The 12,861-nt window shown below is 39.0% G+C and overlaps 1 protein-coding gene across 1 annotated transcript in view; it reads left to right on the top strand.

The window, feature by feature from the left end:
• The window catches only part of TENM2 (teneurin transmembrane protein 2), a 505,046-nt gene that overhangs the window by 52,089 nt on the left and 440,096 nt on the right, over positions 1-12,861 (top strand). The window contains exon 3 of the mRNA XM_059483440.1: positions 6,137-6,412. Within this exon, the coding sequence (XP_059339423.1) occupies positions 6,137-6,412 (276 nt within the window). The remainder of the gene's footprint in view (positions 1-6,136; positions 6,413-12,861) is intronic.

Here is a 12,861-nt window from a genome sequence, read left to right as displayed (position 1 = left end):
TGAGGCTTCACTTTCTGCTTTTTCTCTGCTGCTTGTAAAGGAAAAGGTAACAGGAACTGAATTTTAATCTCTTGAGGTTGGCTTGTTTGGAGACTGGACAGGGACTGGTTCTAAGATGGATGCTGGAGAAAATCCCTCATGTTGTGTTGGTTAAACCAAGGTATCTCCATGCTTTGAATGGGAGATTCCAAGTCTGGGAATCCTTCCCATCTTTCTGTCTGTGCCTCTCTGCTGAAATCTGAGTGCAGAAGTGCTGGGAGCTCTCAGGTGTGCCCAGGAGCTCAGCTCTGAGCAGGGCTTTCCCAGCCCTCTGCTGCCAGACAGAGAATGATTGGGGAGGCTCAGCCTGGAATTTTCTTTCTGCTGGCACTTAATCAGCAAGGAGAAGGAGGAGAAATGCACCCGGGGAGAGCACAGAAGGAGAGCAGAGCAATTGCTTACAGAATTGCAAACATCTGTCTCCTTCAGGTTTGAGAATGGACAGGAATGGTAGGAATAACACATCCCTTTATAATAAATGGAGCTGTAGTTCTTTTGCCATTCTTTAGAGCTTGGAAAAGTTGGAAAGATGGGCTAAGAAAGTAAAGTGTTAGCCTGAAGGGTTGCATTTCAATGTGGGCTGTGTGGGGTAGATAATAAATTGTCATGTTTGCTACCCAGCTCCAGCCTCTTGTCTTCTCAAATCTGATTTTGTCTTTAATCAACACCATCAATTGAGGAGAAAGCCATACATGTATACTTTTCCCTAAGCCAGAATATCATCAAAATCAGGTTCATCTCCATAAGGTGATGCCGGAAATACAGCTGCTGGGATAGGGAGGAAAAGAGAATTCTTACACCCTGACCCTGTGTAAGAACTGCTCAGCAATAGCTGGACCCTCACAGCCCCATACCAGCTGCAGAGAAGAAAACCAACTCTATCCCAGCCAAAAGCAGTCCAGCCTGGGCACCTCAGAGTCAGAAAGGAGCAAGGCAGTTTATAAAAGACTGTTTAAGAATTCTTCTGTCATTGATGGGAGAAGCCAGGAAATGAACTTCACATTCAAACCACACATTCCAACGTGCACAAACATTTCTGTTTGCTGCTTCTAGTTAGCTTGCTGCAGAAGGGACCAGAGCAGACTGAATTTATAAAGAACTGAGCAAAATTAAGTGTGCATCAGAGGTTTTTTTAAAAAGAGAGACCACTTCCAGAGATTAGACCTAAATTGTGGAACTCCTGCCAGCAAAATCATTATAGCTGTGAACATAACAAAAACTTGAGAAAGGATGGAATGTCTTAAATCAATATATTTGTTATTCTTATTTTCTGTAACTGATTGTAATAGCAAAGACTGTGAGTTGTATTTATTCTTTTGATTTTAGACTTAGCCCAGTCTTGAACTTGATATCCTGTTGAAGGCAAATTTATCTTATCTGTGCATTACTGGTTTCAGAGATCTTCCTCTGAGGCATCTTGTAGCGATCACAGCTGGATTAGATTAATCTTCAGAAGGGCAATTCATGCAGTTTGTGATCAGCCAAATGAGACCTTTGCCTAGGGGTTAGGTGAAAGTAACCTTTGCTTAAATGGTGATGCTTTCTAGGCTTAGCAGGGATAATGAGTACAGTAGTACATCATTGAATTCAACACCCTGTTACTAAGTGTTTATATCCTAAATAACTGAAACAGTAAATTTCTGTACAAGGAAGTGCACTAAAGAGATAATAGAAGTCATGTCCTCATTTAAAGGAAAACATCTATTCTATTGAGAGACTATTCACAGCGTGTAGATTATGGGCAATGATGATCAAGTACATAACATTATATTACACTGCTAAACTAGAACACTGCTGATCCGTTTTTGTATGAGAGATTATGTTCACCTTAAGGGAGCAGCTGGGTTTAACTGCCTTCCTTTAATGAAAATCATCTAGTGGTTTCTGCAGGAGGGCATGAAGGGACTGAGGATGGAGACTGCTAAGCTCTGTTTCATGTGAAAAAGCAAAAACCTTGTGAATTTCTATTTTTGGTGCTGTGTTGTTCAAGGCAAAGGAGTTTCTTTCTTTTCCACCACTAAGGATCTGATGTTATCTATCTCTTTTCTCTTAGTGTCACCAGCAAAGTAGTAGATGCTACAAGAATATGAAAAAAAGCTTTTAGTGTGCAAGAATGGATTCTGCCTGCACATTTCAGTCCTGCTTTGCAGGTGACATTTCAGGGAGGGGCAATTTAGTTCCTCTCAGCTCCCTGCAAGCCCCAGGTGTAGGGGGTGGTGTCTCAGGCTGTAAGAAGCCAACCCTTGCCTGCCTGCTCATGCTGGCAGTGCAGTTTGGCCTGTGGCCCAGCATTCTGTCTGTGGGCACACAGCAGAGCAGTGTGCCTGGCCAGGGCATGGCAGGCAGTGGGACTGCTGCCCTGCTTGTCCCCTACAAGTTCTTGCTATGCCTGGGCTCCCACTATCAGATGATAAATCCTTGAAGGAGACACTAAACCTCTACCCCAAGCTGGGCTGTGCCTGCCTTTCCTCTCTCCAGTCCATGAGTGCTGTGGTTTGTGCTGGCACTGGGGCACAAGGGCTGGGCTGTTCCTGCTGAACTTTGTCATCAGGATTCCACATGGAATATTCTGGGCTGAGTGGACATGGAATGGCTTAGGTATTTTTTCATCTTTTGTAAGACTATACTTCATCTGCAAAGTAAGATTAGGATGCCCAAAGGGGGCAGCCAGGATGGGGAAGGGCTTTGAGGGGAAGCCATGAGAGGAGCTGCTGAGGGCACTTGATCTGTAGAATTGTAGAAGAGGGGAATGAGGAGAGACCTCATTCCATGTACAGCAGGGTACAGAAGGTCCCCTTTCTCATGAGGGGAAAGGAGGGGCAGACACTGATCTCTTCTCTAGGGTGACCTGTGACAGGACCCGAGGGAATGGCCTGAAGTTGTGTCAGGAGGTTTAGGTTGAACATTAGAAAAAGATTCTTCACCCAGGAGATGTTTGGGCACAAGAGGTCACAGCACCAGCCTGACAGAGTTCAGGAGGTGTTTGGACAATGCTCCCAGGCACAGGGTGTGAAGGTTGGGCTGTCCTGTGCATGGCCAGGAGTCAGACTCAATGGTCCCCTTCCAACTCAGCTTATTCTGTGGATTACTGGACAAATTATTTCTGTGCATCCAGATTTTATTTATCCTCTATGTGAATATACAAGGGTGAATATGCAAGGTCTGCTGGTGGTCATCTGATGGCGTTAGTACCTTAATGTGCAATAATGGCCGAGTAAATGAGAGAAAAATGTTATGGAAGCAGTTCATGTGTCATTCAGGACATGTGTGGGCAGTTTCATTTTAGTAAACAGGGCATGTAGGAGAACATGGGCCAGAATAAGAAAATGTCTAAAGAATATAACAGTAGTATTTTTATCTTCCTTTTCTCAGATTTTACAGTAAATTAAGGGTTAGGAAAGTATCAGGAATTATAGAGATACATTTCTATATTCTTAGATGTGAAATACATATCTGAAAACCTCTTTTATATATGTATGTATGTAGATGTTAAAAAATGATTATCCAAGGACAAGTTATTCTGTCATTATATGCTGCCTTACAGAAAAGTCTCAAATAATATTTTGCAGAAGCAAATGACGCAAGTTAGTATATAAAACTAATTTAAAATCTACCAGCAAATAACATGTCTTTACTTGATGGGGAAATTTCTAGAATATTTCATGTCTACCATCAGGTCATAAGACTATAAAGGGATTTCTGAGAAGCAGCATAGAAAATCCTTTCCCAGAGGTTCAGAGGCTGATTCCATTTGTGCTGTTGATATGATCTACTTCTCACTTTTTTAAAAATTTTGTCAGTTACTGGAAAATGCCAAGTTCCCATATAATAAAACTCAAATGGGTGAATGAGTTCTGTGAATAGTGTATTTCAGTGCCTATGCCATTTTCCTCAGACAAAGTAAGAACAGGATGCTAATCAAAGTGAAATCATCTGCGCTTGTAAGGGCTGTTAAAATTTACAGAATATCATCAAAATGTTTACTGTGTATGTACAACAGCTTAATTTAGCTAATATATTCATAATTTAGACATGCCACCAGCAAACAAGAAAATTTGAAAAACTTCATTTTCATTATGAGTTTAGTAATTTTAACGTGTATCTAATGTCAACGTTATTCTACCTGAGGTGGGCTACTATGATTGAGTTCAGTCCACTTTTTATATTCATTTTGGTTCTATTTTGACCTTTTTATTAATAAGTCTAACCTTAGTTTGCCTATATGGCTGAAGCAAAACTAATCAATCCAACTGGTTTTGTTAAATGTCTTCCACTGAAATAGCACATGATTAAAGTTTGCATTTTCCTTAAGAGTAACTTTATCTGTCGTGCTAGAACTCTTCACTTATTAAAAAAAAAAGACAAAAAGACAACAACAAGCAAAAAATCTCTAGACTGCAGTGCACTTGAAAAGCTCATTTTTAGGACTGTTGAGTTCCCTCCTTTTGACTAAACCACTAAATTTCTGATTGCTACATTAAATATTAGAAGGTAGATAAAATATGCTCCAAACTAGAAGGGTTTGGGTTAATTTGGAGCTGGCCTTTTTAATGTAATATTTTTCTATGTTCTTTTTACACGTAGCCACTAAATGTTCCATTCCTTGGGAAGCATTGTCTGGTGAGAATTCTTCCCCTGGTGCTGGTGTCACTGTGGGGCTGTTTGACCTCAGGGTGACAGAGCCATGTCCAAGCCTGGTCACCGATGGCTGAAGACATAGGTCAGGCTTCCACAAGAAATCCATCCCCTTCCTTTAACTGATGACCTTCAGGAATAAATTTAAACTGGGCCCTAGTTTCACATTTTACATGTGTGCACACACCCCTTATCCAAAATGTGCTTTGGCAGTTCAGTATGAGACTGGAGAGGGCTGATACAGAAAGGGGAACCAGATGGATTCAAAACTCTGAGCTTTCATGGCTAATCTGAGAAAGAAGTCCTAATACTTAAAAAAAAAAAAACTAGTTACCTTCTTTATTAATAGAAGACACTTATTTGTGTGTTTTATTTAGTGTAGGAACTTCCATCATGTAGCTTCATTCTAACAAATACGTAGAGGAAAAGGAAAAAAATAGAAATGACTTTTGGACAAATAAAACTGCTCTTTTAGAAACACAGACCACAGATCTGCTTTTCCTGTGAATTAAGGAATTAGTTAAATAATTGGAAGTAATATTGCCAGCAACTTCAGTCTGGTTTTTGTTTTTAACCCAATGTAATGAAGTTCAAATTACTTTGCTTTTCAAAATCTTTGAAAGCCTTAGAGACTAGTGAATATTTCCCTTTATTTTTTTTACTGCCCTGTTCATTACTGTAGGAAACAAGTACATAAGCAGAAATCAGGCAGTAACTCTGGACTTTGTGAGAACCCTGGGGGACTCTGAGTGCTTTAAAAATGTATAAGATTTTGTCCACTGAGTCGTTATTAACTGCTAAAGGTCACGTGTTTTGACATTGTCTCAGAAAGTTTTGCCTTTAAACCAAAATGACCTCCTGATTTTGGTATCGATTCATTCTTTCTTCTGGAATATGGGGGAAAAAGAAAACAGTTACAATGTAAGGTCTATCTTGGTTTCTTTACCAGATATTAAATTGCCAGTTTCAGTAAATGTAAATAGAAAATTGGTGGCAAAGTTCCATGTTTCCTCACTGAAAAAGATGCATTCTTTCACTATCTCTGTGAATGATTTGTGTATGTGAAAATGAGCTTCGTTTTAAAAAATTCTCGTTTTGAGTAATCAAAAGCTCATGCTTTGTTCTACAAATATGAGGTTACATACACAGTAAAGCAGGTTGTGTCATTAGCACTTGTCATGAGATTTATATTAAATGATTAATTATTTGGGGCCAAAAGAGTAGCCTAGAATTTAGAGACCTTTCCTACCTATGTTTTTTATATTTCATCCATTTTAGTTACATTCGATATTTTCAAGGTTAAGTCTTGCTATACCATTGCACCAAAGATTTCTGTAAGTAACTCATTGGTATACACCAGAACTGAGCAAAATTAAAAAGAGATCTGATATTTTCAAGCTAAAAATAAATCCCCTAGCTTTTTAAATGACTTAATTTTTTTTTATTTATTTGTTTTTTCTAGGAACAAACTTCACCCTTGCAGAGCTGGGGATCTGCGAGCCGTCTCCGCACCGGAGCGGGTACTGCTCGGACATAGGGATCCTGCACCAGGGCTATTCCCTGAGCACGGGCTCCGACAACGACTCGGACACGGAGGGAGGGATGTCCCCAGAGCACGCCATCAGGCTCTGGGGCAGAGGCATCAAATCCAGGAGGAGCTCTGGCCTGTCCAGCCGCGAGAACTCGGCGCTCACGCTCACCGACTCCGACAACGACAACAAGTCAGACGAGGAGAACGGTAGGGATTTACTTCAGTGTATTCCTAATTGCTATTCCTAACCTTCTTAAAAATGCTCCACTCTGCTTTCCAAGGTGAAGTTTGCACTTTCTCAGTTTGACTAAAGCTGGTTTTTAACGTGTTTTGGGTGGTATTCACATTCTTTGAACATGATCCCTTCACCCGGGATTTTTCTCCTGGGAGGCTGAAAGGCAGAGAGAGAGGCCTCAGAGAAAAGAAAAACAATTCTTAGCTCATTTGCTTCTCGTGTGTTGTGCTCCTGTGGAATGTGTTTGGGGATTGTTCACCCACAGGTGATTGTTTCATTGGACTCTGGTGTGAGTTGTTTTGACTCTTTGGCCAATCAGGGCCAAGCTGTGTTGGGATTCTGGAAAGAGTCACAAGTTTTCATTACCTTTTTAGCACTCAGTATCTTTTCTGTATTTTTTAGTATAGTATAGTATTCTTTAATGTAATATAGTATTATAAAGTAATAAGTTAGCCTTCTGATAAGATGGATTCCTCCTCATCATTCTCTCCCCTTGTTGGGGTTGCCTGCATTTACAATAGTTTTGGGTTTTTTAGCATCACTATCAGGAAACTAGTATATGTGCATCATATGATAGATATTATGTTTGATCTTACAATTTACTTTTCATGCCATAATCTGTCACAGAAGTTTGTGCTCCGAGTATTTTAAATTAAACTTAATGATGAGAAGCAGAAAGAAATTTCCAAAGAGAAATAGTTTTTATATGTGATTTTTCTACACAGCTTGAAGTAATATTAATAGTCCACAATATGCTGACAGCTTTAACAATGATGCTAATTCGTAACAATCAGATTTAATTTTAGGTATTTTTTCCATGGTTTTGAAGTTGTAAAAACAATTCTTTTGCTCTTTTATTACTGGTATTGGGGGAGATTTTGGAAAGCAAATCTGTGCATTGGGCTGAGGCAGAACATTTGTGTTTAGTGTGGTTTAGAGTCACAGAAATTAAACTTTGGGCACAGCACCAGTCACTTGTGACCAAACAGCTTGGCAGTAGAAGCAGAGTCTGAGTATCCTGTGTTCGGCACTGTCCTGTCAGGTGCACACATCCAAATTCACATCCTTGGTGTGGGTCACCCTCAAGTTCTTACCTGGAGAATTTTCTGGGCTCACATAGGTTTCAAGAACTCAAGACAGAAAATAGTACAAAAGGATTTGCAGGAATTTGTCCTCCATCTATAGGGTGATGAAAGTGTGAACTCAGCTTAGTTAAAACAGAAGCAAAGGGGTTTGGATCTTGTCATTCTGAGGAGGTGAAGAGGAACCTCCTTAACATCATCAACACTGGGAGCACTGTTCCAGCAGCATGACACCAGCTCTCTCTAAGCATATTGGGGTAAAATTCTGTTTGATACATGTTGGGTGCCTCTCAGAAGAGCATTTTTGTAGGTGCTTTTGTTGGGCTCCTCCCTGTACGCACTGACAGTTGTTGTGGTTTCAGCAGAGTGGGTGTGCCAGGCTCTGGAAACACAAGCAGCTGCTTGTCAAAGCAAACAGGGCAAAATAACAGTTTATATGTTGATAGGAAGAAGTTCAGCAAAGTGCAATTGATTTTGTTTGTAACAACAGTCTTTTTTGTTGATTTCAATTGAATCTTCAAGTAATATATCCTCTCCATTGGCATAGCAGGATACATTTCTCCATCAAAACTAAGGAGGGAATGTGCATTTACTAATAATGGTTTGTACAAGGAAGCCCATGTTTTGAAAAGAATCTGTAACTGGTTAATTGATTTTTCCTTTTAATAATACCATTCACAGAAAATATGACAACTTCTATTGATTTTAGTACAGTTTTGTTAAGGCTTCTGAGCGTAATTGCAAATTAAAAACCTGACTAAGAATTCTGGCATTATGAAATGATTGGGCTTCAGTGCTGTAGCAGGAATTCACTTCTGTGCAGGTGGTTGTCTCCATTTCAGTGGCAGCAGTGTGTCACACCTTTTGTCTAAGAAAACATAATGATCTCAGAACCCACTTTTATACACACTGTCACAGACTGATAAAAGAATGAGTCTGTTCACTTGTTTTTCATTTTCCTCCCCATAATAAGTGAATTATTTAGTAATTGAAAATACAGTGCAGTGAATCCATTTTTCATGTTTCTAGCAATGATATTAATAGGAGAAAGAACAACATGATCAAACAGCAAGCAGGTAATAAACCCATATGTGGAATTCATTTTGGGTTTCTGTGAGAAGTGTTTCTGTGAGTTTGGTTGTTTTAAAAAAACATCACACAAGTTTGAAGCAACTGTTGTGTACACAGAGGTGTTAACTTCAGTAAACTTTTTAGCCTTACTCTCTCACAAACCCTGGTTAGCTCAAAAATCAATGCTTCTTCACATCACTGATTTTATGAAGTTTTGGGATACATTATCATATAGATTGACAGTTGCCCCACTGGTTCAGCACCACAGTGTGGACACTTACAAAACCATCATTAATTTCTCACACTTGTGCCCAGCAGTGGTTTTCTACATAATAAACACTGTGTCCTTCAGAAGCAGATCAATAACCTGCTAGGTGTTCATCCTGAGAGGAAGTAACAAGAATCTATATTTCAAGAGAAATTTGTACTCTGATATGGTTTCACATTTGCAGGATACCAGCATTAAGCAAGACATTACTTGGTATGAGGCTTTACCCATTTATGCCTAGCAATATTAGAGGGAACTCATGATGCTCACACCTCTGAATTTATTGAAAGTACTGTTAAAGCTTTTTCCCTGATACAGCTCAAGGGTTATGAAAGAATAGTTCAACTCTAAAAGATTACTATGTTTTTTAAATATTGAGATCCTATCACAATTTAAACTTTCAAAAAACCCCAAACGAAAAGCCATACCTCTCGCAATTTTTTTTGTATCAATAAATCTATTTTGTCATCTCCAAGTAGCACAGAGGAAGCTTAATTTCTAAAAATTGCTCCCATTCAAATCCATCCACAGAGCTTGTGACCGTTTTCTCTGCTTGTAGGTTTTGTATGATTTAATTTTATCATAAACCAGAATGCTGTGAACCTTGAAATATTAGCAGACTTGGAATGCTTATAGATAAATTGAAATAACAGAAGCTCATTAAGTTCCATGTTTTACTTAGTATACTGAAATTCTTCCTAACAAAACACCTTACTGATCTTTTAAAACCAGTTATATTTTCAGAAGTCTGATTCGGCTCTAAATTCTTAGTGTATCTTGTTTTTGCTGCTGTTTAGATGTGGCCATCTCTTCTTTAGACAGATCAATTCTGAATTTGTTACACAAATCTGTCAGCAGATTGGTACTCCATGTGATTTACTGGGTTGTGAGATTTAAATAAATTAATTATTTTGGATGCATGCAAATGTAAAAAGCCGGTTAAAAATACAGATCACCTCTAATGTCATGTGCCAGCTTTGGAGAGAGAATCACCTGTGGGGGATGCAAGGTGTGAGCTACAGGGGATACAGCACTGCTCCTCAATGCTTATTTTTTTTCTTTGATTAAATCTTGTAACTATTTATTCTGAAACATCATGGCAAACTTCTCAAAACGATTTCTTTTTTCATCAGTTGCAATGTTCTTTTCTAAGCCTACAGTATTTCTATTTCCAGAGTAAAGCTTAGGGACTGCTCATGTTTAAGTTGTGACCTTGAAGCAACTGCTCTTTCGGGGTTGGTTTCTTCTGCTTTTGGTTTTTTTTTAAAGTTGAACTGAAAATTATGTTCTTCTGAAAAATATAAAACTTTGGAAAATAAGGTAACTTTTGGTTTAAAAATCCATGAAAACGGAATGATCATACTTAAGGAGCATTTATGTACAGAATCTTCTTGCAACAGATCTGCAATTTTCTCTTTTCCTGCCTACACTGTTGTTGAATGACCAGTTACAGGCTGTTAGGAAAGCAGTGAAATTCAAGTGACATAAGGCAGATGGGAGTGAAAAGCTGAACAGACCAATAACAGAGAAGAGAAGAGATAATCTTAGGTAGAGCAAAGGAGGATGGAACAGTAGGATGTAAACTCAGGGCAAATCTTGGTTTGAGTCCTGAAATGAACTCGTTGGCCCCAAGTGAACCCAGAAGGAGGATTTTCAGGTTGATGTGACTCTAGATCCTGCTATTCTCCTGTTGTAAAAGAGAAAATTTAGAAATGTTGTTGGTAACATTTTTTGGGGTAGTTGGCTGTTCCCTTGGCACTTTTCCTACTAGTCTCACTATTGTATATAATGGATAGATAATGTGCTGCACTGATATTTTCAGGTTCAATATCCATCAGTGTTTGCTATTTTAGATGTACTGGTGGCAATGACTGTGATTATTTTTTCCATATTGCTTTGGTGGTGCTTTTTATTGCAGTAACTAAAAGTTGGGTATCAGACAATACCTTATGTGCATATCACTTACTAAATGAAAGGGTACCATGAATAAAGAAAAAAAAATTGGAAAAATTATAAGGTAAAATATAATAAACTGTATTTGTGTTGTGCTTCTGATTGAATCTCATGAAAAATAAGGTACATTTTCTTTTTTTTCTTTTTTTTCCCTGGTGTGAAATTTTCAATGTCAATTTCCTACAGTAACTTCTCAAATGCATTTGTAAACTTTAAAATCAAAACCTAACCCACCTCATAATTGAAACTGACCTCATAGTTTATCATTGTTTCAATTTTATGAGCAGTATAATCTGAGCTTTGCCTGGGGTGTTGTTGAATAGTAAACTTGGAATTACAATAGAAAATATGTGACTGCATCAGAGAAGTTTACAAAAGGCACCAGACAGATGACAGCCAAGGAGTTTATTTTCTTGCTTTTACTGTTGTAATTTTGACATGTTGTTATCAATATTTCATTTTTAATTTTTTTTTCAGCTTTCTATTTCACACTTCATAATTTGCAGGAAAGATTATAGCAACACTGTGGTTCTACTCTTGAGACTATTTTGGGTTTGTCGTATGCATGCTAATGTGTCTGAGTTGTAAGGGAGTAGAAAGTAAAAGCTTTTTATGCTGTTAGTCCCAGAATTCTGTTTGGGTTAAACAAGTGGGAGATGCTTAAAGTTCCTCACCAAGAAATATTCACTTTCACCAACAGGAAATACTTTCCTTGTTAAAAGGGGATGTTTAAATAGTGGTGATGCAGTTGGAGCAGGTCTGTGTCATCGTCAACTGTGTCTATGTGGGAAACAAAATATGCCCTTGTAATTTTGGTTTAGAATATCGATATTTTGGGATAGAATATCGATATTTTGGGTACAAGGAACAGCAGGGGAGATGCAGATTCGCTCTGTATGGCATAGTGGAGTGCTGCTTTCTGTAGGGAGAGCTGTCTGGGAATGTTGTATCTGTTTCTCTCCTGGAGCGACCCAGGTAGCTTGGGAACAACAGGAGGCACTGATCTGAGAGAGGAAGAGCTGTCACAGCTGTGAGATCTGCTCCTAGCTGAGAAAGTGGCCAGATGGTCCCAAGGAAATGATGGGATTGAAATGAAATGTCATACACTGAGAAAATGGCATTGCACACGTCACACATCACCGAGGCTCCTGCAGGAGGAGAGCTGGGGAGGTGAGCTCCTGCATGGGCAGGCTTCAGCTCTTCTTCAGGAAGGCTTGTAAAGTACTTTGTAAATGACAAATTTAGAAAGTCATTAAGCTCAGTATCAAAGCTCGGTTGCTTAAGTGGATCCAATTTTGATGTGCTCTCAAAACCTGAGGGCACTTCTGATAGGAAGTGGTTTCCTAATGAGGGAATTGACTAGCAGGAATGACTTTTAAAGACTTAACTACACATAAACTCAATTTGGTCCAGGTAAATGGCTTATGTATTCAGTGCAGAGAGAGTCTAGATGATGGGGTTAAGGACAAAAAGTGGATATGTGGTGCTGGTAAACTTTAAAGCCTTGTGTAAGACAGGAATATGAAATGACAGTATTAAAAAGCTTAAACATTTGTTGCAATTTTAATATAACCCAGCAAGACTGTAGTGTAGGTTGGCAGGATGATGTGATGAATTACTGCTCTGCTGTCTGGTGTATATTGAAAGAGCCCAATAAATACTATCTGGAACAGAGTGCTTGATGGTATTCTAGAGATTAAGGATGGAGATGTGGCAAGACAGCTCTGCTTTGGTGGCCTACAAGAGTAAACCCAAATGCCATTTTGATATTGAGTTGCTCAAAGCTGGCATTGAGCACTTGGGCAGCCTTTAGATTTTCTATTCAGGTCAGTGTTGACTTGGGAGATGTACAACAGGATCTTGGGTTTCATTCTCCCAGAGTTAGAGGTGTTTCTAGCACTCATGATTACAGGAGGAATGGATGGAATGCTAAAACAAACAAGCAGAAAACCCATTAAAGCCCACAAAAATCTCGAACCAAAATAAAAAATCCTCCTGTATATGGTGAGGTGAGACTTACACCATGAATGTCCATGCTGTTCTCCCC

The sequence above is a fragment of the Ammospiza nelsoni genome, chromosome 16 (assembly GCF_027579445.1).
Source record: "Ammospiza nelsoni isolate bAmmNel1 chromosome 16, bAmmNel1.pri, whole genome shotgun sequence".
Classification (NCBI taxonomy): domain Eukaryota; kingdom Metazoa; phylum Chordata; class Aves; order Passeriformes; family Passerellidae; genus Ammospiza; species Ammospiza nelsoni.
The sequence above is the reverse complement of the archived record's forward strand: the minus strand, read 5'-3'. Positions and strand labels throughout refer to the sequence as shown.